Source organism: Euphorbia lathyris, chromosome 6 (assembly GCF_963576675.1).
Source record: "Euphorbia lathyris chromosome 6, ddEupLath1.1, whole genome shotgun sequence".
Lineage (NCBI taxonomy): Eukaryota > Viridiplantae > Streptophyta > Magnoliopsida > Malpighiales > Euphorbiaceae > Euphorbia > Euphorbia lathyris.
In genome coordinates, this window is record NC_088915.1 from 50,251,640 (window position 1) to 50,273,103 (window position 21,464).

The 21,464-nt window shown below is 35.3% G+C and overlaps 5 protein-coding genes across 7 annotated transcripts; 3 read left to right on the forward strand and 2 right to left on the reverse strand.

Annotated features, from left to right (window-relative positions):
• The first annotated feature begins 339 nt into the window (after positions 1-339).
• On the forward strand, positions 340-2,472 carry LOC136232006 (pentatricopeptide repeat-containing protein At5g56310-like). The gene has a single exon (XM_066021039.1). It carries the CDS (start codon positions 461-463, stop codon positions 1,838-1,840), a length of 1,380 nt encoding a protein of 459 aa, XP_065877111.1. The 5' UTR covers positions 340-460; the 3' UTR covers positions 1,841-2,472.
• Positions 2,473-4,400: 1,928 nt separating this feature from the next.
• LOC136232624 (BIIDXI-like protein At5g11420) lies at positions 4,401-6,079 on the forward strand. The gene is made up of 3 exons (XM_066021863.1): positions 4,401-4,537; positions 4,636-5,154; positions 5,268-6,079. Exons 1-3 carry the CDS (start codon positions 4,483-4,485, stop codon positions 5,837-5,839), a joined length of 1,146 nt encoding a protein of 381 aa, XP_065877935.1. The 5' UTR covers positions 4,401-4,482; the 3' UTR covers positions 5,840-6,079.
• Positions 6,080-6,282: 203 nt separating this feature from the next.
• LOC136232625 (plastoglobule-localized metallopeptidase 48, chloroplastic) lies at positions 6,283-10,085 on the reverse strand. The gene is made up of 9 exons (XM_066021864.1): positions 9,754-10,085; positions 9,491-9,548; positions 9,179-9,246; positions 8,638-8,817; positions 8,228-8,324; positions 7,181-7,290; positions 6,942-7,075; positions 6,692-6,864; positions 6,283-6,544 (listed from the first exon to the last, which is right to left on the reverse strand). Exons 1-8 carry the CDS (start codon positions 9,973-9,975, stop codon positions 6,729-6,731), a joined length of 1,005 nt encoding a protein of 334 aa, XP_065877936.1. The 5' UTR covers positions 9,976-10,085; the 3' UTR covers positions 6,283-6,544; positions 6,692-6,728.
• Positions 10,086-10,229: 144 nt separating this feature from the next.
• Positions 10,230-12,799, forward strand: LOC136232626 (transcription and mRNA export factor ENY2). Its single transcript, XM_066021865.1, has 5 exons — positions 10,230-10,386; positions 10,506-10,593; positions 10,715-10,809; positions 12,101-12,177; positions 12,439-12,799. Coding segments are annotated over exons 1-5 (336 nt in total). The 5' UTR covers positions 10,230-10,384; the 3' UTR covers positions 12,513-12,799.
• A 2,273-nt stretch (positions 12,800-15,072) lies between these two features.
• LOC136232841 (B2 protein) lies at positions 15,073-18,603 on the reverse strand. Of its 3 annotated transcripts, none has more exons than XM_066022281.1 (6): positions 18,503-18,603; positions 16,502-17,082; positions 16,117-16,217; positions 15,760-15,843; positions 15,559-15,669; positions 15,073-15,466 (listed from the first exon to the last, which is right to left on the reverse strand). In XM_066022281.1, the coding sequence occupies exons 2-6, from the start codon at positions 17,070-17,072 to the stop codon at positions 15,419-15,421; spliced, it is 915 nt and encodes a 304-aa protein (XP_065878353.1). In that variant the 5' UTR covers positions 17,073-17,082; positions 18,503-18,603; the 3' UTR covers positions 15,073-15,418. The 3 variants fall into 3 exon arrangements, with proteins under 3 accessions (XP_065878353.1, XP_065878354.1, XP_065878352.1); XM_066022282.1 differs by having other exon boundaries at positions 18,443-18,542; XM_066022280.1 differs by lacking the exon at positions 18,503-18,603 and adding an exon at positions 18,056-18,079.
• Between the last annotated feature and the right edge of the window lie 2,861 nt (positions 18,604-21,464).

A 21,464-nucleotide genomic window follows, 5' to 3' on the forward strand; every position in this document is an offset into this window, starting at 1 on the left:
AAACGGAGGCGGAATCCGTATGAATTTAGCCTAAATGGACGGGACGTGCCGTTTCCACTACGGGTGGAATGGACGAACTGCCCGTTCCACCCGTGGTGGAAATGGCACGCGTTCGTTCCACCGTACGGTGGAACGGTGCGCGCTGCCCGTTTAGGCCAAATCCATTTTAAAAAAATTGAAAAAGAGAAAAAAAAAAGTTTTGGTTTTTAAGAAAAAATTATGAAAATGGCATAAATGTCAAAAAGAGTGCGGTAGATAGAAAAAATATTACCGTAAATAGCATTACCCTTTTATAATTTACCAGTTTTCTGTATGAAAAGAAAAGCAAATGGTTCATCATCTTAATGAGGGAGGGGCTAATTGATACGCTAAAAATCAGATGGAACCAAAAATATGGTTTTGCCGGAAAAAGTGAGTTATGATTAACTGCGTATAATCGCACCTCAGGAACTCAACGACAATGAAATGTCCCTGGCCACCAAAACCACCATGGCAGCCTCTATCTTTTCTTGCAGATATATGTTGCTCAATGACTCAACTCAAGCAAATCCACGCCCAAATGATTGCCACCTCTCGCATTTCTGACCACTTTGCTGCTAGTCGCTTACTCTCCTTTTCTGCTCTCTCGGATTTTGGGGACATCAATTATGCGATCAAACTATTCAACAACACTCACCACCCGAATATGTTTATGTGGAATACTCTCATTAGAGCTTTAGCGATTAGCCCAATTCCTAATCGAGCTCTGTTTTTCTATATGAACATGCGGAGAAGTGAGATTTGTCCGAATAGCCACACCTTCCCTTTTCTCCTCAAGGCTTGTTCCAGGTCTTGTTCACTTGAATCTTGCAAGCAGGTGCATTCCCATGTTTTGAAATTTGGATTTGAGCTGGATTCGCACGTTGTTAATGGATTAGTTAGGGGTTACGCCGTTTCCAATGATCTGACTGATGCTCGCAAGTTGTTTGATGAATTTCCCAAGAGAAATTTGAGTATTTGGACCACTATGATTACTGGGTATGCTCAAAGTTCTTGCTCTAATGAAGCTTTAACGTTGTTTAATCGAATGCTTGCCGAGGGTTTTGAACCTAATGGGGCGACCATTGCTTCTGTCTTATCTGTATGTGCTCGTTCAGGTTGTTTGGATTTTGGAGGGAGAATTCATGCTTTCATGATAGAGAGAGGGATGGAAATGGGAGTGATTCTAGGCACAGTTTTGGTGCATATGTATGCAAAGAATGGAGCAATTTTGATGGCTAAAGAATTGTTTGAGTCCATGTCCCAAAGAAATATTGCAACTTGGAATGCAATGTTATGTGGATTGGCTAATCATGGGTATGCAGAAGAAGCACTTGCCCTTTTTAAGAAGCTAGAGAAAGAGCATATAATGCCAAATGATGTAACTTTTGTTGGGGTTCTGTCTGCCTGCTGCCATGGTGGCTTGATTGATATTGGTCGCCACATGTTTAAATCCATGGAGGAGGTGTACGGTATTGAGCCCAAGATTGAGCATTATGGGTGCATGGTTGATCTTCTCGGGCGAGGAGGGAAGGTAATGGAGGCTGAGGAATTGATTAAAGGGATGCCATGGAAGGCTGATGTTGTGATCTTGGGAGCTCTCTTATCTGCTTGTAAAAATCATGGAAGCATTGAGATTGCTGAAAGAGTGGTGAAAGAGATTCTAGCCCTGGAACCTCATAATCATATGGTTTATGTTGTATTGTCTAATATGTATGCCGAGGCAGGACTGTGGCAGGATGTATCCAAGCTTAGGAGAAAAATGAAAGTAGGAAATTTGAAGAAAACACCTGCGTGGAGCCTGGTGGATGACGATAAATAACCTTATTTCTGGTGTAAACATTTACCAAGTATCCATCATAATTGGGCTGATGAAGTATTCAAACGGAGGGCATTGTAACAATCCAGGGAGTGACACTCGGGTGGAAGGTTTGAGCAAGAAAAACTTATCTTCCTTATGTAAAGGTTGACCAAGTATTCGTCATAATTGGGCTGATGAAGTATCCAAATGGAGGGCATTGTAAGTTGTAACAATCCAGTCCCGAGAGAGTGACACTGTAGTGGAAGGTTTGAGCAAGAAGTGATCCTAGATAATAGCGATGGGGTAGAAATGAATTGAATCCAATATTGGAAATGCACATGGGACGAATGGACTATATTAGTAAGTGAGTTTCATACCAAGAACGTGATAGTATTGGACTAGAAAGATATGCAATGTGATTTACTGTGTAGGATCCTCTTCAACAGACCAGAAAGACATGGTGGAGATTTGATCAACTGATATACGGGAACATTGTTCTGTTCAGTTTAGGACATGATTTTGCGCTAGGGGAAAGCATTCAACAGACCAGAAGTAGCATTTAGCAGAATTTGTTGCTTTTAATTTATTTTTTTAAAACTCTCCTCTATTATCTTTTTCTGGGGACAAAATCAATACATTCGATTTTTTTTTTCTTTACTTGTAATTTTAGGATAAACAATTACAAAGTTGTAGTTACACACCGTATATATTTTCTAACTTTTAAAAAATCACGTGTAAACATGTGTTTTTTATTTGTTACTTGAGACTGATAACATGGGTATGAGTAGAGTAGTTATTAAAACAAATTCATAATTTCATAGAGTATAATTATAGTTAAAAATAAAAATTGGTTTAACTTGCAAATGTTAGGGGATGAACTATACGATATCAAAGATATTTTTGCATTTTATCTCATTTTTTTAACTTTTATAACGTGTGTATACTATCTTTAATCCGTTATGATATTAAAGATATTTTTGCATTTTATCTCATTTTCTTAACTTTTGTAACGTGCATATACTATCTTTGATCCGTTATTGATAAGTAATTACATGATAGACATATACAACGAAGATAATAAAATTTATAATTTAGTAGAGAATTCTGTTAACAATGTCACCAACTTACCTATGTTAGGCTCTCAATTAACTAATAAAGTTAGCACATTGCATATTTTTTGTTTTCTTACCTTATTCAGTGAAAATATATATTTTTTATAAACCAAAGACATTCATTACTTAAAAAAAAAAAAAAAAAAAAAAAAAAAAAAAAAAAAAGCATATCCTTACAAAAAGTAGCAATTAGGCAGCTAGGACTAGAAATAGTTGAAAACTCAGTAGCATTGTAGCATTGGAATGAGAATGGCGAGCTACATTAGAATAAGAATGAGAAGCTACAATATAAACTGCCTCATTCGCTAGCTGAGGAGAAAAGATGCCACACCGTGGGGATTTTATACTGGACACCGGGTTCTCCACATCAGATAAAAGACCTTCCATTAATATTTTGACACCTGTTATGACTAATATTGTTTTTAATCGATTAATTTCAAAGTTCCTATTGCCTTCCTTGAAAAAACTCAAAACATTTGCAAATGCGATTTATGGTTTCTGTTGTGTGGATCTCAAACTGTAATGGGTAATGCTAATTGATGTGGAGGTGGCCGGCGGTGACAAAGAACAGAGATGGTGGATGTGGGCGCGGAAGTTGTCGGAGACCGGCGGTGGTGGAGATCTGTGTAGATCCGGTGAAAAAGAACAGAGATGGTGAATGTGGGTGCGGAAGTGGTCGGAGACCGGCGGTGATGGAGAACTGTGTAGATGGTGTTTTTGATCTATACTCTTATCGTTTGTTTGAATTAAAAATACTCAAAATAAATTAAAATGATTTATTTAATTAACAGGTGTCAAAATATTAATGGAAGGTCTCTTATGTGATATGGAGAACCCGGTGTCTAGTATAAAATCCCCACACGGTGTCTGTTACAAATAAGGTCTCTACATTCCTGAATAACCCCTATAATCAGACATGTCCTCTTCTGTAGAGTAGAAGCTATACGATTTCATGTTTCATTTATTATGTATAGGCTTACTTGGATGGAAAAGCAATTGCCCATTCAAATGTATGGTGAACAAAACAAACCTTATTATTCTATTTTTTATTTTTATGCATCACTAAATCTCATGTATATAATTAATTATAAACCAAAATGTTAGTAGAATATGACCGTTAACCTTTACTGGTGTAGAGAGCATAATATGGAGAAATTCTATAATATTTTCAGAGAACTATACCCTACTAATCAATTGATGTACACGTTTATTTTTTAATATCATAAAGTGATACATATTTTATTATTATTATTGATCAGGTATATTATTTTAGAAGTGTGATAGAATTTCAAAAATGAATTGAGAATGAAGTGGTCCAAGTGAGCTTGGATATAGAAAGCCTCCAGATGAGTTGGAAAAGCCTACTAAGGCATCTTATTTTCTTCCTCCGAAGAAGCACGTGCTTGCTTTGGTCGATGCAGTCCGAAATGTATTATTTACTTATTAGAAATCTGCTATTCCAATTTCCAAGTCAACTCCTCTCCTCACCATACATAATATATCTCTTTCACTGCCTGCTTCTTCTTCATTGTACTCAACTCAAGCAAGAAGATGATAGGCCGTATATTTTTTCTGCTGCTTCTGTTACTCGGATTGGCATTTGCAGGTACAATTAGCAACTACTAAGTTTCTTTTTTTTACATTTTCTTTCTTGGGATTTCATCTTCAGCTTCAGCATATATAGTTCCTTCCTTCCATTTACAGATCTTCTACAGAACTCAGATTTCGAAACTCCCCCATCCAACTTGGCACCAAATTCAACTTCCCCATTTCGTCAATTGAATGAAACTAGCTCACTTTTCCCTGGATGGTCATTTCAAGGGACCATCTTCTATGTCACCACAAATCAGACTACATCATTGCCAGACAATGGACATGCTATACAACTAGCACAAGATGGAAAGATAAACCAAACTTTCATTCCTGCTGACTATTTGCATTATCTACTTACATTCACAATTGCTCCGAGCAGCCAGAAATGTTCAGATAATACCAGTATTGGTATCTCAGGACCAGATAGTCATGCAATCTTCTCTTTTAAGCAGAATTATGTGAAAGAAACATGGGAGAGCTACGGTATCTACTTAGGCAGTTGGGAACAGCAAGAGTCGATTAACCTAATCATCGAAAGCCAAGCAACGGAATCTGATACTAATTCTACTTGTTGGCCACTGATTGACATGATTTTGCTCAAATCACTTGAAACACTACCTCCACAAAATAGTAAGCAGCTTCTGTTTCTCTATAGTTACTTAAGGCTAATCTTTACTGCTATTCTGAAATGTACTTGTTTGTTCTTCCTAATGTAAGCCTCTCTTTGCATTATGAATGCACAGATAACCTATTGCTGAATGGAGGATTTGAACTTGGCCCGGATTTCGTGATTAACTCTAGCCAGGGAATTTTACTTGATGCAGTATCTAGCCCAATTCTGTCTGCACTAAGACACTGGGCTATTATGGGAACTGTCAAATACATAGACTCCCAACACTACATGGTTCCTGAGGGCAAGGCCGCAATTGAGATTGTCTCAGGAGTTTCGGCTGGAATACAAGCGGCAACTACGCTTAAAGAGGGTTCAGCATATAGTTTGGAGTTCACTCTAGGAGATGCTAATGACTCATGTGAAGGGAATTTTTTGGTAGGAGCTCAGGCAGGACCGACAGCTCAGAATTTTTCATTGCAGAGTAACGGTACTGGTTCAGCAGCGAAATTCTCACTGCCGTTTAAGGCAGATTCAATGACAGTGTCCGTCAGTTTTGTCAGCTATACCACCACTCAAACAAAGGATGGTGTGTATTGCGGTCCTGTTATTGACAATGTCATCTTACATGCTGCTTATGGGATTAAATCAGATATCAAGTGGGAGGTTTTGATTCCTCTGCTTTTTCTAGTAGTCATTCTATGATTCTCCGAGTATCAATTCTAGCAGTTATGTTGTACGAAAGTTAGCCATTTTTTGTTGGCATCATTTCTTTCATTTTGTTATATCAAGCAAGATGACTTTATCAAATTGAGAATTCTTCACTATAAATTTTGAAGTTCTATATTCTATAAGAAAAATAAAAGACTATTACCAAGGATAGGTTAGTTTTCTACTTACCTAATGTAGGATAAAGTATGTTTCAGGTAGACCCAAATAGGCTTGATAATGAGTAGCGAATTCTTCTACAAGCAAATTGCAGCTTAAATGGTTCCTGAGTGTCCACTTAAACATTGCCTACACAAGAGTTCCCAACGCTTTCTTCAAAGCAGGCAAAGCAAGTTGAAAACACTACATAGGAACATTCAGATCAACAAGTCATTACTCTTGCACACTAACGTAATTATAATACATTCTGGTCAAAACTGTTAACGCAAGAATCATTTATTCAGATATATGATAAAAAGAGAACATTACTGTAACAGTTTGAAACTTTCCTGTATACATGTATAAGGTTGACCTATAAACAATCTGACATCGGATTCTGTAACTGTCAATTTCTAGCCCCAAGATGAATCAAAATACTTTTACCAGATGCAAATCCAACATGGAACCTCCTCCATCTTCTGCTTCCTTGTGCCTCGCTATTCTTATATGCTACATATGCACGAAGCTCGATAAAGAGGAAACCTGAACAAGCATAGCAAAAGGTCTGTTAATGCTTCAGCAGCATATCTTACAATAAACGGGGGTGTTATATATGAAAACGCCATTTACATGGCTAAGAGGCCTTTATGTAGCATTTACAATGTGAGATCAATGTGTTACTGGACATACTCAATTTGTTTTGATTTTGACTATCTCCAGAGCTATGTTAAACATTTTCTACAACATTCATCTGCAATGCACGTGTCAGAAGAGTTCTGTATTCTTGACTTCTTGACCATTCATCAATTTCGCGAGCACGTAGAACTGGCAGAGGATGAGAAAGTTGCCTTGTTTGAGCATTTCTGAACAGTACCAGCAGTTAGATAATTACAAAGAAAACAATATAAGTTTATTGTATTTTGTTCATGATGTTTCTCACCTTATGTACCAGCCTACTGGACTGGAAGAAGCTCTGTCGTAAGAGCGAGCTTGTTCCAAAAATGCATCCACATTTAACTGATCAGCAATTGATGGGCTTCCCCCAGCTAATTTCATCAAAACGGAAATGACCACCTCTTGTAGGAGCATTAAATAATCAGACAATCAAGCAAATGATACAATATTTAGAAAAAAAATTCAAAAGAAAAAAAGCATTTATGGGCTTTTAATTTTGCTGACCTTAGAGTCTTGGGCGACAAGGAGGGCTGCACGATCACAAGTCAGCTCTGCTGCCCGGATCCAACGAAATAGTTGTTCTTCCAGGCTCTGAGCTATTAAACTTCCTAGTCCTGAAAACAACACATGCTGTTAAAAAATAAAACATAAGCAAATACAACATAGGTACTAATTTTCATGATGCACCAAATATGTAGCAACATCATATTAGTGTGCGTGAATTTGACATTGTTTTCCCAGAACCTAAAAACAGCTTTCCCAGCAAAAAGCAACATTTGGTAAATTCAAAACTGCTTTCTTTATAAGCTGGGAACTCTGATTTTAGGGAAGATCCAATTTATAGCTTTTGGAAAAAGCATCTTTCACAGCTTATTAGGAAGCTAAATGTTTTCTTGACAAAAATAGTCCTAACTTTCAACTTAATCTCAAAAATAGCCTTAACTTTCAATTTAATTAAAAAAATAGCCTTTTTTAACTTTTATCATGTATTTACCAAACACTTGTCAACTTTTCCCCACAACAGGTTCTGTTAGCCACAACAATGTCAAACTGACCCTTAATATACCAACATTTCATATTCCCTTTGAGAAGTTGCTACGCCAAAGGAAAATAGAAGACAAGCATGAAAAATTAATGCCTTGCGTAGTGGTTCTTACGGATAAGGTTAAGCTCTATATATGCTTGGATTATTTTACAGATCATTGCATCACTAAGCCAAACCCAATAGTATCTGAAACGTTAATCTAAAGCCTCTTTTAACATCATAGTTGTGATAAAAGTTTAGTTGCATCATCAGCTGACACTGCTGACATTCTTTAATCAGAATAAATTCAATTTATTGCCTCTAAATTATAAAATAAGTGCAGCTCTGAAAATTTCTGGATAAAAGACAGATGTTTACCCTTCTCTATATTTAGAGTACGACTGTTAAAGTTGTGAATTTCAAGCTCCATGCACAATATTTTCTATATGCATCACATCATTCTAATCAAATAAGACCTACAACATGGAAAAGTAACCACAACCAAAATAAGAACATCAAATACCTACCAGGTACAGTATATGCTCCAAGGGTAAGAATATTAGCAAATGTGAGCCATACACCATGATCACATTTCAGATGACCCAGCTCATGAGCCAAAACAGCCTGTTATAAGTCAAAAGGCTGACGTTAATACTTTCTCAATTAAGAGGATAGAGACACCAAAGATGAACTTAAATTGATTGACTAATGTATATGGTAAACATGATTGTAAATAATAATAAAAATAATAACAAAGGGTAAATGAAAAACATGACAGAAGCAGTTCCAGAGAAGATCAACAGATTACTTTCATCTATGTTCAAGAACTGTATGTAAGAATTTGTAAACATGTCATTTCTATTTGCTGATGAGGAAGAACCAAAAACAATTGTCCTTGACATTGCCAAACAAGCTAGTACTGAAAACGAGTTCATACCTGCAATTCTTTTCGTGTCAGAAGCTCTACTAGACTAGTATGCACAACAACAAAGGGTTTTTTCCCACTTATTGCTAAAGTATATGCATTTGGTACAGGACTTTGGCGCACATAGAGATCAGGAGCATCAAGGTTTAGTATAGCTGCAGCCTCGGTCATCAACTGATGAAGTTCAGGAAGCTGATAGAAAAGTACAATACCACTGTATCAACTACAATATGTTGAGTATAAATTTTCCTACAGGTTGCATTGTAGAGTCAAAAAAGGCCAGACAGAGCATAGTTAATCATTATGCTAAAACAATCTAAAAAGACTTGCACGCGCATTTAAAACTTGAAAGCAACATGATTTAATGCCGCAGAACAGATGAAGTATCCAATTTGGAATGAACCAAATATTTACAGAATATGGCCAAAGTAGCTCCTCATCCTTCAAACTGTGCTTAAGGGTTGGAGAAAATTGATATCCATAAACAGCAAGCGATACTTCAGCAAATTCTAAAATGCAACAATAAAATGTATAACAGGAGATATTAGCAAACCTGATTTTTAGAAACAAGAACTGAAGTCCCAATATTCTCAAGGAGCATGATTTGCTCTGTCATAGTTCCTGCAACAATTTATTTAAAGAACAGTTTTATACAGGAAGTTCACCAACAACGGGACAGTCAAAAGATACACAAATACAAGAGAGGCAGTCCTTCTACCTCAAGTAGGAAATACAGAAGGCATGTTTTACGGTGTTTGCAGAGAAAAGGCCAAAAGGTTATAGTAAAATGGAAAAACAAAGGAAGATCCACAATAATTTAAAAAAAAAAAACTGCCAATCTCAAAATCATACTAAGTGACTATACCTAAAAGAGCCTTCCCAATCTCATTTAAACCCGGAATTGCCCTCAGCAGCAGTGTGTTCTGGCAAAACAGAAAGTAAATCTTAATAAACTTCAAAAAGTGAGTAATTCAAAAATGCAGCAAGAATAGGTAATTTGCGAGAAAAGAAGTAATAATACTTTAAAAAAAAATACCATATCTAGTTACAATATCTTGAACTAAAAGAATCTTAATCAATCATAATCATAAACGCAAAAAGCAAAGTGCAAAGTTAATCAAATCTCACCTGTTTATCAAGAGGATGCCTGAAATCATCAGCATCAAGATCACGAAACATAACAGAAGCAGCTCTACAAATAGAAACCCTGACTCCTCGGTTCTTCTTTAATGAGCTAAATCCAAGGGAACCGGAAGCAAACCCCAAAGATTCTGAAACACCATAGCTGAAACTGAGAGAAGCAAAATTTCTTTGATAGAAGCAGAGAGAGGAGAGAGGTACAGAGGCCATGGAAGCAGAGGGAAAGAAGAAAAAGTTAGTGTGCAAAATTGTGATTATCGTCTAGATTGAAAACCAAAACAAAAATGGTGTGTGTGATTAAGCATTTATCAGTAACCATTTACTTAAGATATTTGTTTTAGTTTGAAGCGTATGTTATTTCGTGTCCACAGCCGTACTCATGGTTACCTGTTGGCGCCATTTCGTTTTCCGTTGACTAACCGGAGCCGACGTGGATTCTAATTCCGCAGTTTCCCTTGTTTTTTCCAACCAAAACAGCGTCGTTTAAATCAGTTCATTGTCAAACCTGACACGACGTCGTACCCTGGGGAACTGCCATTATAAAAAAAACACGCTCGTATTCGCTTCAGAATATGTTCTTGCTTTCGGATTGTTCGATTTTCGCATAAGCTATTGTCAAATGTTAGTAGCAATTTCATAATCTGTCTCCAATTATTTTCTTACTACAATCTAACTTTAAAATCAAAGATCTTGAGCTCGAACTGAGATTTACCTGATTTTTATTTTCTTTTACATAAAAGGAGAAATTCGGTGAACCGACCGCCAACACCTGATGTCACGGAGGATTCGGGGAAAGAGCTTACGCTTCAGGAAATTATCAACATTAAGGTTCGTTTCTCGTTGTAATTTACTTATTAGTGGTACTATGAGTATTTTCCATTTTTCCACTGTTTGTAATTGAGGGTTTAATTTATTGTTCGGGAAAACACATTTAATTTGGATGTTTCAGTTAATTGAAAGTGGAGAGAAGGAACGATTAATGGAACTTTTGAGGGAGAGGCTTATAGAATGCGGATGGAAAGACGAGATGAAAGCTCATTGCAGGTTCTTTGCACCTATTTTTGGTTCTTTACATCCATTTAAATTGATTGATTCTAAGTCTGCGTATTAATGAAGCATGAAATTCTTAGTTTTTGGCAATAAAAAGTGAGTGAGTAGCCGATATACAGGACATTGTGATACTTGAGGTAGGCTTGAGAGAGAACTTGTGGCATATGTTAGTGTCTTGTTCAGGAAGTTCAAAACTTGAAGATCATGAGTTGCTTTTTGGTTTAAAGGGCTAGAGGAGTCGTTAGCAAAAGGCATGAGTTTGAAACTAACTCTTTTCTTTTAATGTTAAAATTGGAAAGTCCGTGTTCTCATCTTATTCATCTTTCAATCATATCTAATATACTTGTTATATTTTTTCTCATGGTTCATATAGCATTGGGATAACTCGGTTGATATTAAGTAGATGCATGTTCTATGATAAGAATATTGTTAACTAAATCTTAGATTAATCACACTCGTCCGATTTTAAATAAGCATTTTCGACAAGCATTGTACGGGTCCAGATAGAGTAAAGAGAACCAACTTGCCGGAAGTCTACGTCAATACTTTAATACAGTTAGTTGCCCAATGGGAGCCTCTAGGTATTCTCAGAGTTCATTACAATGTGCTCTTGTAGAATGCTATACATAAACCACATATGGTCTAATGGAACAAGAACATAACAAACATTATTGTCTTATACTGAGATTGAATTTAACTTAAGCGGAATTGGAGTCATGGATTATATGAAATAGCTCTATTTTTTTCCAGTTCTCTTGCAAATTATGGTGCTTTCCCTGCCCATGGAGAGAGTTTTGCTGTATGAACCTTATATCTCAGTATTTTCATTTCTCATTGTAACATCTGTTAAGGACATCATAAACAACTTCAGTGCTTGGCCTTGAAAGCAGCTTTTCAATGCTTGATGAGTGATATAAATTTGTGCAAAATAAAATGTTGGAAATACGGTAATAGCATAAGAATTAGGTGATAATGAGGTGAAGATTTAAGCACGTAGACAACGCCTTGATGGTTTCAAATTGCTGTTATACGAAAAGAAAATCCATGCGGAATTTGTAATGCAAGCAACAGAAAAAGGAAACAAGTATAATACTCCACATGGAATTTCGAAAGGAAACAAGTATAATACTCGACATGGTTTTTCATTTCTTATACTCCGCGTGGAGTATTATACTTGTTCCCTTTTTTTTTTTTTTTTTTTTTTTTGTCTTTGCAACTTGTCAACTGTTTCATGTGTTTATAAAAATTATACCCTCTGGCCTCTTCTTGACATTCTCTTATATAGGGCATTTATAAAGAAGAAAGGGAGGAACAATGTTACTGTGGATGACCTGGTACATGTAATTACACCAAAGGGCAGAGGTAAAAATTCATTCTTCTTCTTACCTAATCGTTTAAATAGTGCGACTTCGTAAGTCAATCTACTGTATCAGGTTGTAAATTGTTGGATTGCAATTTGAAACTCGTTAATATAGATGTATATTGAAAAGAAGAAAAAAAAAATAAACTCTTTAACATAAAGGGCCTACACTTGATTTTGATTTGTACTGGAATTGCTGATTGTATCATTTTGTTTTTCCTCTTATGTGGGGTTTAAATGTTGTTTTTTGTTTGTCTGTGTAGCCTCAATTCCTGATTCTATAAAGGCAGAGCTATTGCAAAGAATTCGTGGTTTTCTTGTACAAGCTGCTGTTTGATGCTCAGCCATGGTTGTTTTAGAGTAGTGGATAGCATCATTACCAGAAAGTCCTTCTACATGGTTTATTCTGTACTAATTACAGTGCTGCTGAAGCAGAAAGCAATTTCTATAAACTGTTGTATCTTCAATTTGGTCTGTAGTTATGATTTTCTAACTATATAGTCTGATTTAGTAGTACTAGTAGTAGCCACTTGATGATTAGACAATTTAATGGAAATTTGTAACCTTATTATATATTATATGTTCCTGGTATAACTCTATGAAGCCTGGTTGCCACATTTTACCCTTGGTTGACTAGTTGGAATGTCTATTGGGAAATTAATAAATTTAAGGTACAAGGGAAGATAATACATCAAAATGGATGTTCCAACAGGATGGCTTGACTCTTTAAATTCTCAAATTTAGAGAGTAAAGGTGATATGGTTCTCTAGAATATTTAGTTTGTTATTCATTTGTGTTTTTTCTTCATTCATTCTCTTCCTTTTCTATTTCTCTTTTTGTCTCTTTTTTTTTAGGATAATTAACGGTAAGATCCCTAACCTTTTCTCGGTGAACTGTTTAGTCCTTCCGTCTGTTTGTTAGATTTTTTACCATTTATGAATTCGGAAATGACTAAATTACCCTTTACTATTTATCAGTCAAAAGCAATTCACACCTCTTTGTCTTTCTCTCACAACTTGCACTCACACAAAAAATGAAAAAATGATTGAATCCCTAACCCATAATCGAATCACTCATGCTCACTCTTTTTGTTTGATGCAGTAGAGTCTAAAGGAAAGTAAAATAAAGGAAAAGAAAATGCAGAGATGAGAAACAATGAAGATGATGGTCTTATATATTTGATTTTGTGGTAAAGGGTAGTAAGGCATTACATTTTTATTTTAAATAGATTTTGACTCAAATCTAAATTGACTAACAGTTCACCGAGAAAAATGTTAGGGACTAAACAGTTCATCGAGAAAAAAGTTAGGTACCTTACCGTGTGTTTTTGAAAATACAAGGACTAAACAGTGTGTTTTGTCAAAATATAGTTAATTACCCTTTTTTATATAATTTTAATAAAATAATAAAATAAAAAGTCAAACATTTAAGTATGATTGAAGTAAAACATAAATTTGGCTAGCTGATAACGTTGACAATTATGAGGGATAAGGTGTAAAAATACTCTTAACATTTACAATTATGAGTAATTTTTACTCATAACGTTGACAAGTTGGTCAATTTGAAAAATTATTTAATAAACTGTCTTTTCAATTATGAATCTTGTATTCTAAACTTCACAGGTCCCTCACAACAAGTGAAAAATGACAACTTGTTAGGGTCCAGTCACTAAGATCTAGCAGTAAAAATTTAAATTTCGAATTCAGTTGTATCAAGTTTTATTTTCCAAAAACTTAAAGCTCTTAGTACATCTTTAATCTAATACATTTTCAATTATTTATTGTTGGAATAAATTCAATTCTAGTAAGTTTTCAATTCTTATTCCAACAATACAAGTCATTCTTATTTTCAATTTTAAACTTGCAACATCTCGATTCAATTATCATTGATTTTGGTGTTTTTTCTTTCCTTTTGATCAAACATATTCCATTTGATAGAAATTTTGCACACAAAGTTCCAATCAGTTTCAGATTTAAAAAATGCTTAGACAGCAAGAAAAAAATGTCAACTTGCTAAGGTTCAGTCACCAAGATCGAGAAATCAAAAATTCAATTTCGGATTCAGTTTTGTCAAGTTCTATTGTCCAAAATTTGAAGCTTAGTATGTCTTTAACCTAGTACAATTTCAATTATTTATTGTTGGAATAAACTCAATTCTAATATGTTTTCAATTCTTTAATGTTGTCGTTTTATTCCAACAATATTAGTCATCCTTATTTTCAATTCCAGTTTTAAACTTACATCTCAATTCAATTGTCATTGAATTGCATGGGCAAACAAAAGAAAAAAGCAAACTTGCTAGGGTTTCGTGACCAAAAACCAGCAGTAAAAAATTCAATTTTAGATTCAACATTTTGAAGTTTTTTATTTTCCAAAAAATTAAAGCTCTTAGTACATTAATCTAGTACGTTTTCAATTATGTATTGTTGAAATAAATTAAATTGTAGTACGTTTTACCCTTTTACACGTTTTCAATTAAACTTACCCTTTTATTCCAACAATATAAGTCATCCATATTTCAATTCTAATTCTAACCTTACAACCTCTCAACTCAACTCAACTCAATTATCATTGAATTTCATGTTTTTAATTTTCCGACATAGTTCAGCCAGTTTTGGATTAAAAAAATCATTGGCGGGAAGAGGAAAATGCACTTGATAAGGTGCACTCATCAAGAACCAGCAGTATAAAAATCTAGCAATTAAGGGTAAGTTTGCCTAAACCTGGATTTCACATTTTAAAAATGATGTCAATGTTCAATTCTTAGCAAAAGTAATTCCATTTCTTATAAGCAAAAGAAATTGGTAGCCAATTTGGAGATAGTAGGATATATATAGTGAAATTCCCAATCGCAAGCAAAGAACCAGTTTTGTGGTTTGTATAGGAAACACAGCAAACTTGGATGCTCAAAATAACACACACTCGGTACTACATATGCATTGAAATAGAGAGAGACATCAAAGGCCCTTCCTCTTTAGAGGACTTGATCATTACAGAGGCTCTGATTTTCTTTTACATCTACTAGGATAATAAATATAGTACAGTAAAGCATTATCTCACAAACTTCTTCACAAGACACAAATGTATATTATTCACCTGGCTCACATGCTAATCCTACTTTTCCCGAGATCATTTTCACCCATCAGACTATATCCCAAGCTTACGCTCCATGGAAAATCTGTGAAAGCAGGTAACCAACATGCACCATAAGCTTTACTACATTCATATACTCGCAACTTCTTTCTTAAGCCGAAGAGCCTGCTTGTTCACAGAGATCCAACAGATCCAGGGTCTGCACAACAATAACAGTAACTTCTATAAGTAAAACAAAACACCAATTATATATTCAAATACAAGAGGAAAGGCACAAGGAAGATTATACACCTCAGGAATGGAGAGTTCAAGCCGAAACTTGGGACCATCATAGTGATGCAAGACTGGCCTAAAAGCATCTTCTTCCAATGCCTTGCAGAGTTTTTTAATACGGATCCGCACCTATTTGTTAAGCATAAAGACAATTGTAGAATGAGTAAATCCTTTCAGTTCAAATAACTGGTTCCTCTGCATCATCAATCCAATTTTTACCTGAGCAGGGAACCTTGACTCGCCTTTACACTTTTTGTCTTCCCATGCAGTTGGGTCTATGTTAGAACCTCCAAAACTGGATGCCTGTAAAAGAAACACAAGATTTCAAGAAAATAAAATAAACTAGGTTGAAGATATAAACATGTTGGATATCACACTGAACTTCATGAGGAAATGGAAAGTCATCTCCAAAATATTATCATATAATGTCATTTATAGGTATAGTTCAAGCAAAAGCAAGATGCATCTGAGCTTAGATTAATAAATAAATCAATCCAAGAAAGTTGGCAGACCAATAGCACTCATGCATCATGAGGAAAGCTAACAAGCAATTATATAATATAGATTGAAACCAACCTCAAATATACCATGCAACTGGTGAGTAGTGTAATTGTAGAGAAAAAGTGGCAAGCCCGGAGTTATTGCGCGAACTGAATCCCTATATCTTGGTGGCAGACCTACACAAAATGATTATAGAATCAAAATGCAAGTCCCATTTATCCAATATAGTTAATAGCATGAACAATGTGACATAATCCATCCATTTCTTCAATGTCATCCAAAAAGTATGATAAAGATTAAACTCCATACACATTCATCACAAATCACAACTCGTTTAGATAATCAATGCAAGAAAAGAACATGAAACGATCTCATAGTCAAAACCATGTGACATATCAAACCATGAGGTATGTCCAGAATTAGGGACAAAAAAACTAAGCAGAAGCAAGAAAGAAATTACCAAATAGCTGTCTCTTCAAGTCTTCCTGCATAGTGTCATTGTTACATACAAAGATGTATCCTCCAAGGACCTCATTCCGTGGAAGTGTTTCGGTTGCAGGCAATGTCTTGAACCTTTTGTCAACTGCACTGCTTGCATTGTTGTTCTCATTGCTATTATGGTTGCTACTACTGTTGTTAATGGGGTCTTTGCTGCTCTGATTGTTTCCACTGTACTTGATACCAATCATATTACCAATACTGTTTATGTTGTTTTTCTGGTACACTGCATTCATATTGAACACACTGTTCCTGAAAGAACTTTTGCTCACATTTTCTTGCATCTTGGATTCCAAATTCAACATATTGAAGTTGAGGCTTTCAAATTTATTATCTTCCTGAAACCCAAGCTTCTCTTTTGGCCTTATCTCTGCCAGGCCCTTTGAAAGATCGAGGTTATTCATCCGTTCACCTTTTGTCCTTGTCTGCTCAGCCAATTTGGAGGCAGCCACTATCCACTTATGATCCTCTGAGACTTTTGATTGTCCTCGGAGTTCATCACCCAGTTGCCAAAAGCTGTGCAAGCTCTCCATCTTATAAATCCTGCACACAAGGTCCATCTTTGTAAAAATAAAGTCTATTAAGGGAGGGCGAGAAGACATGTTTAAAGAAGTTGTTGCCTAGAATCCAATTTCAAGAGCACAAAAAGATAAGGCTTGAACAAGTTAGTTAAACCGAAGTATCAGCAAGAGCACAAAAGGCAATTACATCAAAACAAATTTTAAAAAAAAAAAAAAGTATATATCAAGCTCAATATGTTGGCTGGTCTAAATCAAGCGATCTGATATACTGATATACTGATTCTGACTTTCCAGTATAGGTACGTTGTTCAATATATTCTACAAAATCGACATTCAGTAATAACACATTATTATGAATAGAGCAATAGACAACAATTGAGGTTGAGGGTAATTGTCCATTATTAGCTGAAATAGGAAGATCAAGAAATCCTAATATCAAAATCACACCTTCAAACCAGAGGAAGGACTCGTTATCTTTCTATGAATCATAATATTACAGTTACTGAAAAGTCCATTCTGTCTGAGGATGAAAATTTCAGCTGTGGATTCCAGTGTTGCACTAATGATGGACCAAATTTAATAACAGAGAAAAAAGATGTTATGAATAAACCTGAAAAGCTTCTCTATTTTGTAACTAATGAACAATCAATTTCATAAAAATATATGCCAGACAATTGCCCTGCGCTAAGCAAAGTCTTCCGTGATCTCGGGAAGCAGAAAGAAAATGCCACAAGTATCATACCAAACAGAGATTCCAGGTTCCAATTAGACTCGCCAAATCTTATTGAAGATATTACTGGCTCAACATGAATAAAGCAAGCATTCAAACAGCGACTGACGACTAACAAGCAGAACAAGATGGCCTCATAAAGCAGAAAACAATTTGTACACCTACCAACAAACTCCAATCAGCTTATAGAATTCATCCTGCCAATTTCTTACACCATAAAGAAGGAATTCCACAAATACAAAAAATCATTAGAAATGATTACTACCGCATATTCCAGAATTATTAATTCCAAAATGCATAAAAAATAGTTGTCCGCTTTTTAACCCGCTCCCGGAAGTCCAAAACGCCGTGAAACCCAAAACGAAAAATGTAGAAATGCAAGGTCGAACTGATAGTACTGCGATTAAGAACAGCATCTGAGCTGGAAAGAAATGAGCAACATTGCTCCAAACCCGCTCTCATCAACTAATATACAAAACTAGATCGACACAGTAAAACCTAATTATCATATTTCTAATTTCCAAATAAACTTCAAAAAATAAAAATAAAAATTGATAAGCATTCCGCAACCCAGCTAAACGAAAGAAGATTCATTTGAGCCTTAAAAGGGAAAAAAAAACCTAAAATTGGAGGATTTTTCAGCAAAATTTACCTGAAATAAAAGAACCCTAGATTTGGGGATCCAAATGAGGAAGAGAGAGAGAAAGGGTACCTTTTTTATCTGCTGAACTGTGAAACTAGAAAGACACGACACACCGTGTGTGAGGAGAGAGAGAAATGAATGTGGGATCTTTATTTGTATTTGTAGATTGGTGTACCCAAAATGCCCCAAGTAATTGCCATTATTTTCAATTTTGCCACTTCGTTTTGGGTAAATTCGAAGAAGGTAAATGCAAATAAAGATAAGAGTTAAGGTGAAAAAAAGACCCTAATGTTTTGAAGAAATTATATAATGCTATGGTAGTTCCAACTAAACAGTCTAGTTGGAACTTATAGCCAATAGAAATAACCCATATGTATTCAGTAATACACGATCTGCTATCTCTAGTCTTTCTAATTCTGCAATTTCCCTCTGTAACGTCTCTCTCATTCGGCGAGCCATTGAGCAATTGCATTCTTCCTCTATTGTAAGCCTCTCTATTATCATCTACCGGAGGAGTTGATCAATGGTTGTCGAAAATTTCACTGATGTAAAGAGATACACGAAGCCTGATCTTCTGATTTTTCTAAGTCGGAGCGGTGGCAGCCAGCTAAATTGCATCGGTGAAAAGTACAATATCAAACATTTTCAAATCCCATGGAGTTTCCCTTTGAAGCCGATATTATTGGTCATGCAAGCTGTTTTCTTCTTCCATCGTATGCTTCCATTTGTATCAGAGAATTAGCTACAATAAGGGAATCTTATAATCTATTTTGTTGGGTTTTTAGATTTCTGTATTTGATTTTGTGACAAGATGTGTCGAACTGAAACTTAGAAATCATTATGGTTTGATTTAAGCTTGGAAAAGTTGTGATCTTAGTCGCTTTAATCTTATTTACTTTTATTGATTAAACTCAATCTTTCAATTTGATACATTGACGAATCCAATTGAGGGGATTTCTTTTTGTTGATTTTAGTAATTTTTTCTCTTAATTTCATAACTCAGATTGTAACCTGACAAAGTTACTGTATCTTTTTTAGAATTCGAGACTTGAAGTAACTTGGTAGGTGGTTATCCTTTCTTGATGAATCTACCAAAGAAATTGGGATTTTGAAAAGTTTCATCTTAACTTTTACATATTTTCTATAACAAATTCCTTCTACATTTGTCTAGAGGAAACTTTTGGCAGCAGAAGGGCTGCAAGATTGGTTGAGCAGCTTGAGGCATACCAAGTTGCTAATTCTGAGATGGAGGAGGATTTGAAAACCATAAAGTTCCAGTCTGACCATTGGAGAAAAACTACAGAAGCAGCAGAAGTTATGCTTACTTGAGGAAACAATGGGAAATTCATGGAGAGAAACTATAATCGTATTAGTGGAAAGATGAGATCACCTTATAATGAAGATATGCAGAATGAAATGTTGAGGAAAAGAATTCAGAATACGTTTGAAGAAGATTGGGGTGTTATGGAAGAAGACACAAATTTAGAATAGTTAAGCTAGGAGTAATGTTATTTTAGTTTGGTAATTATACAATAGGCTTGATGCTTTTTGCTTCCCCTAATGACACATCTTATGCTTGTGTTGTGTTGAGAGATACCTCAGTTGATTGTAAATTTCAATGGTTTCATCTTTCCGCTCTAGCGAAAATCTATAGCTTAAGACACATGTTAGATTTTTGTGAAAAATATATGGTTGTAATGATTTTGTTGTTGACAAGTTAAAACTGGCTTCAGTTGAATTCCAAGAAATTGTTAAGTAGCTATGGAATGCTTTTGTTGTAAGACATTGTTTGATGGATCTGAATAAATTTTTCAGGAGATTTTTATTTTCTCTTGCATTTGATTTCCTTCATTTGGAGTAGTTGGTGATGTTTGCATTTGTATTCTTCATTTATTTAAACTACCTGCTATCTGCATAGCAATGAGTGGACAGGTAGTCAATTGCACAAAATATTAACTTCATATAAACTTCTAGCAGTCATGTAATTTTATTTTGTACTTTTTCTAGTCCTGACTCTCTTATTTTCCACAATGGAAACCTATAATATATATGAATATATTAGAGATTTTCTACATATCAGATTAATATCAGTAACTCACTCCTGAGACCGTGATATAGAATTTTTATAAAGTATCCCCGGACCTCGCTTAGGAGGGACACGTACTACACCGAGCTGCCCTTTTTATACGAGTACTGCACCTGCTTTCATTGCTCCGAAATTGGTATATAGTACCATTCTATCAATGGGTAGTGATCTGATGCTTAATCTGAATTACAATCTCACCTGGATATTTTCTGTTGATGCCAGGTTTAATTATCTTGTTCGTCTTCACTTTTGCGAGACTAGATTAGAGTTCAATGGTTCTAATAGAGTTGTGCTTTCCATATTCATCAACAACCAAAGAGCAGAGGAGTAAACTAATGTGATTTACTTGACCCGATAAGCATATTTCGATGCACAATGATTATGTCGTTTGGGTTCCAAAAAGAAGTCACTTATCGCTTTCATTACATCCATTCACCAATATTATCCTAAAACCAAGTACCGATGATGCATTTTTTAACGGTTTAGAGATAATCAAGTTGAATAATTTAGTCGGAAGTTTAGCAGGATTCAATCAAAATCCTCTCCACGAATTGCAGTTCCTTCAGTTTCACCAAGTTTTGAAGAAAACACAAAAATGAAAAGAAAATTAGGTCCTATGAAAGTAATTACAGTTGTTCGATTTCTGTTTTGTGGTATATTAATAGTCTCCGTGAAAGTAATTATAGTTGTTGGCTATGTCGTTTCAGCTCTCAATCTCCTCCACCACCACCTCGAATGCTTGTAACCATTTTCGTAAATTCTCCCTATTTGAGATCGAAGTTGCAACAGCCAAATTTGATGATGAATTTGTGATTGGCTCTGGCGGGTTTGGAAATGTTTATCAAGACTGGGAGAGGAGAAAGAGGAAGTTGCAGAATTAGAGATAGCAGTTGATCTTAAATTTAGGTTTTTTAGGTTCTATGTTGATGGACTGGCGTGCATTAA

Excerpts from the sequence above, each read along its gene's own strand:
- LOC136232006 (XM_066021039.1), top strand. The coding sequence starts at position 461 with ATGAAATGTCCCTGGCCACCAAAACCACCATGGCAGCCTCTATCTTTT.
- LOC136232624 (XM_066021863.1), top strand. The coding sequence starts at position 4,483 with ATGATAGGCCGTATATTTTTTCTGCTGCTTCTGTTACTCGGATTGGCA. Across the intron at positions 4,538-4,635 it reads ACTCGGATTGGCATTTGCAG|ATCTTCTACAGAACTCAGAT; the intron begins GTACAATTAGCA and ends TTCCATTTACAG. Across the intron at positions 5,155-5,267 it reads AACACTACCTCCACAAAATA|ATAACCTATTGCTGAATGGA; the intron begins GTAAGCAGCTTC and ends ATGAATGCACAG.
- LOC136232625 (XM_066021864.1), bottom strand. The coding sequence starts at position 9,975 with ATGGCCTCTGTACCTCTCTCCTCTCTCTGCTTCTATCAAAGAAATTTT. Across the intron at positions 8,325-8,637 it reads TGACACGAAAAGAATTGCAG|GCTGTTTTGGCTCATGAGCT; the intron begins GTATGAACTCGT and ends GACTTATAACAG. Across the intron at positions 6,865-6,941 it reads CCAGTAGGCTGGTACATAAG|AAATGCTCAAACAAGGCAAC; the intron begins GTGAGAAACATC and ends GGTACTGTTCAG.
- LOC136232626 (XM_066021865.1), top strand. Across the intron at positions 10,594-10,714 it reads AGGAAATTATCAACATTAAG|TTAATTGAAAGTGGAGAGAA; the intron begins GTTCGTTTCTCG and ends TGGATGTTTCAG. Across the intron at positions 10,810-12,100 it reads GAGATGAAAGCTCATTGCAG|GGCATTTATAAAGAAGAAAG; the intron begins GTTCTTTGCACC and ends TCTCTTATATAG.
- LOC136232841 (XM_066022280.1), bottom strand. Across the intron at positions 15,844-16,116 it reads AGTTGCATGGTATATTTGAG|GCATCCAGTTTTGGAGGTTC; the intron begins GTTGGTTTCAAT and ends TTTCTTTTACAG. Across the intron at positions 15,670-15,759 it reads AGTCAAGGTTCCCTGCTCAG|GTGCGGATCCGTATTAAAAA; the intron begins GTAAAAATTGGA and ends CTTAACAAATAG.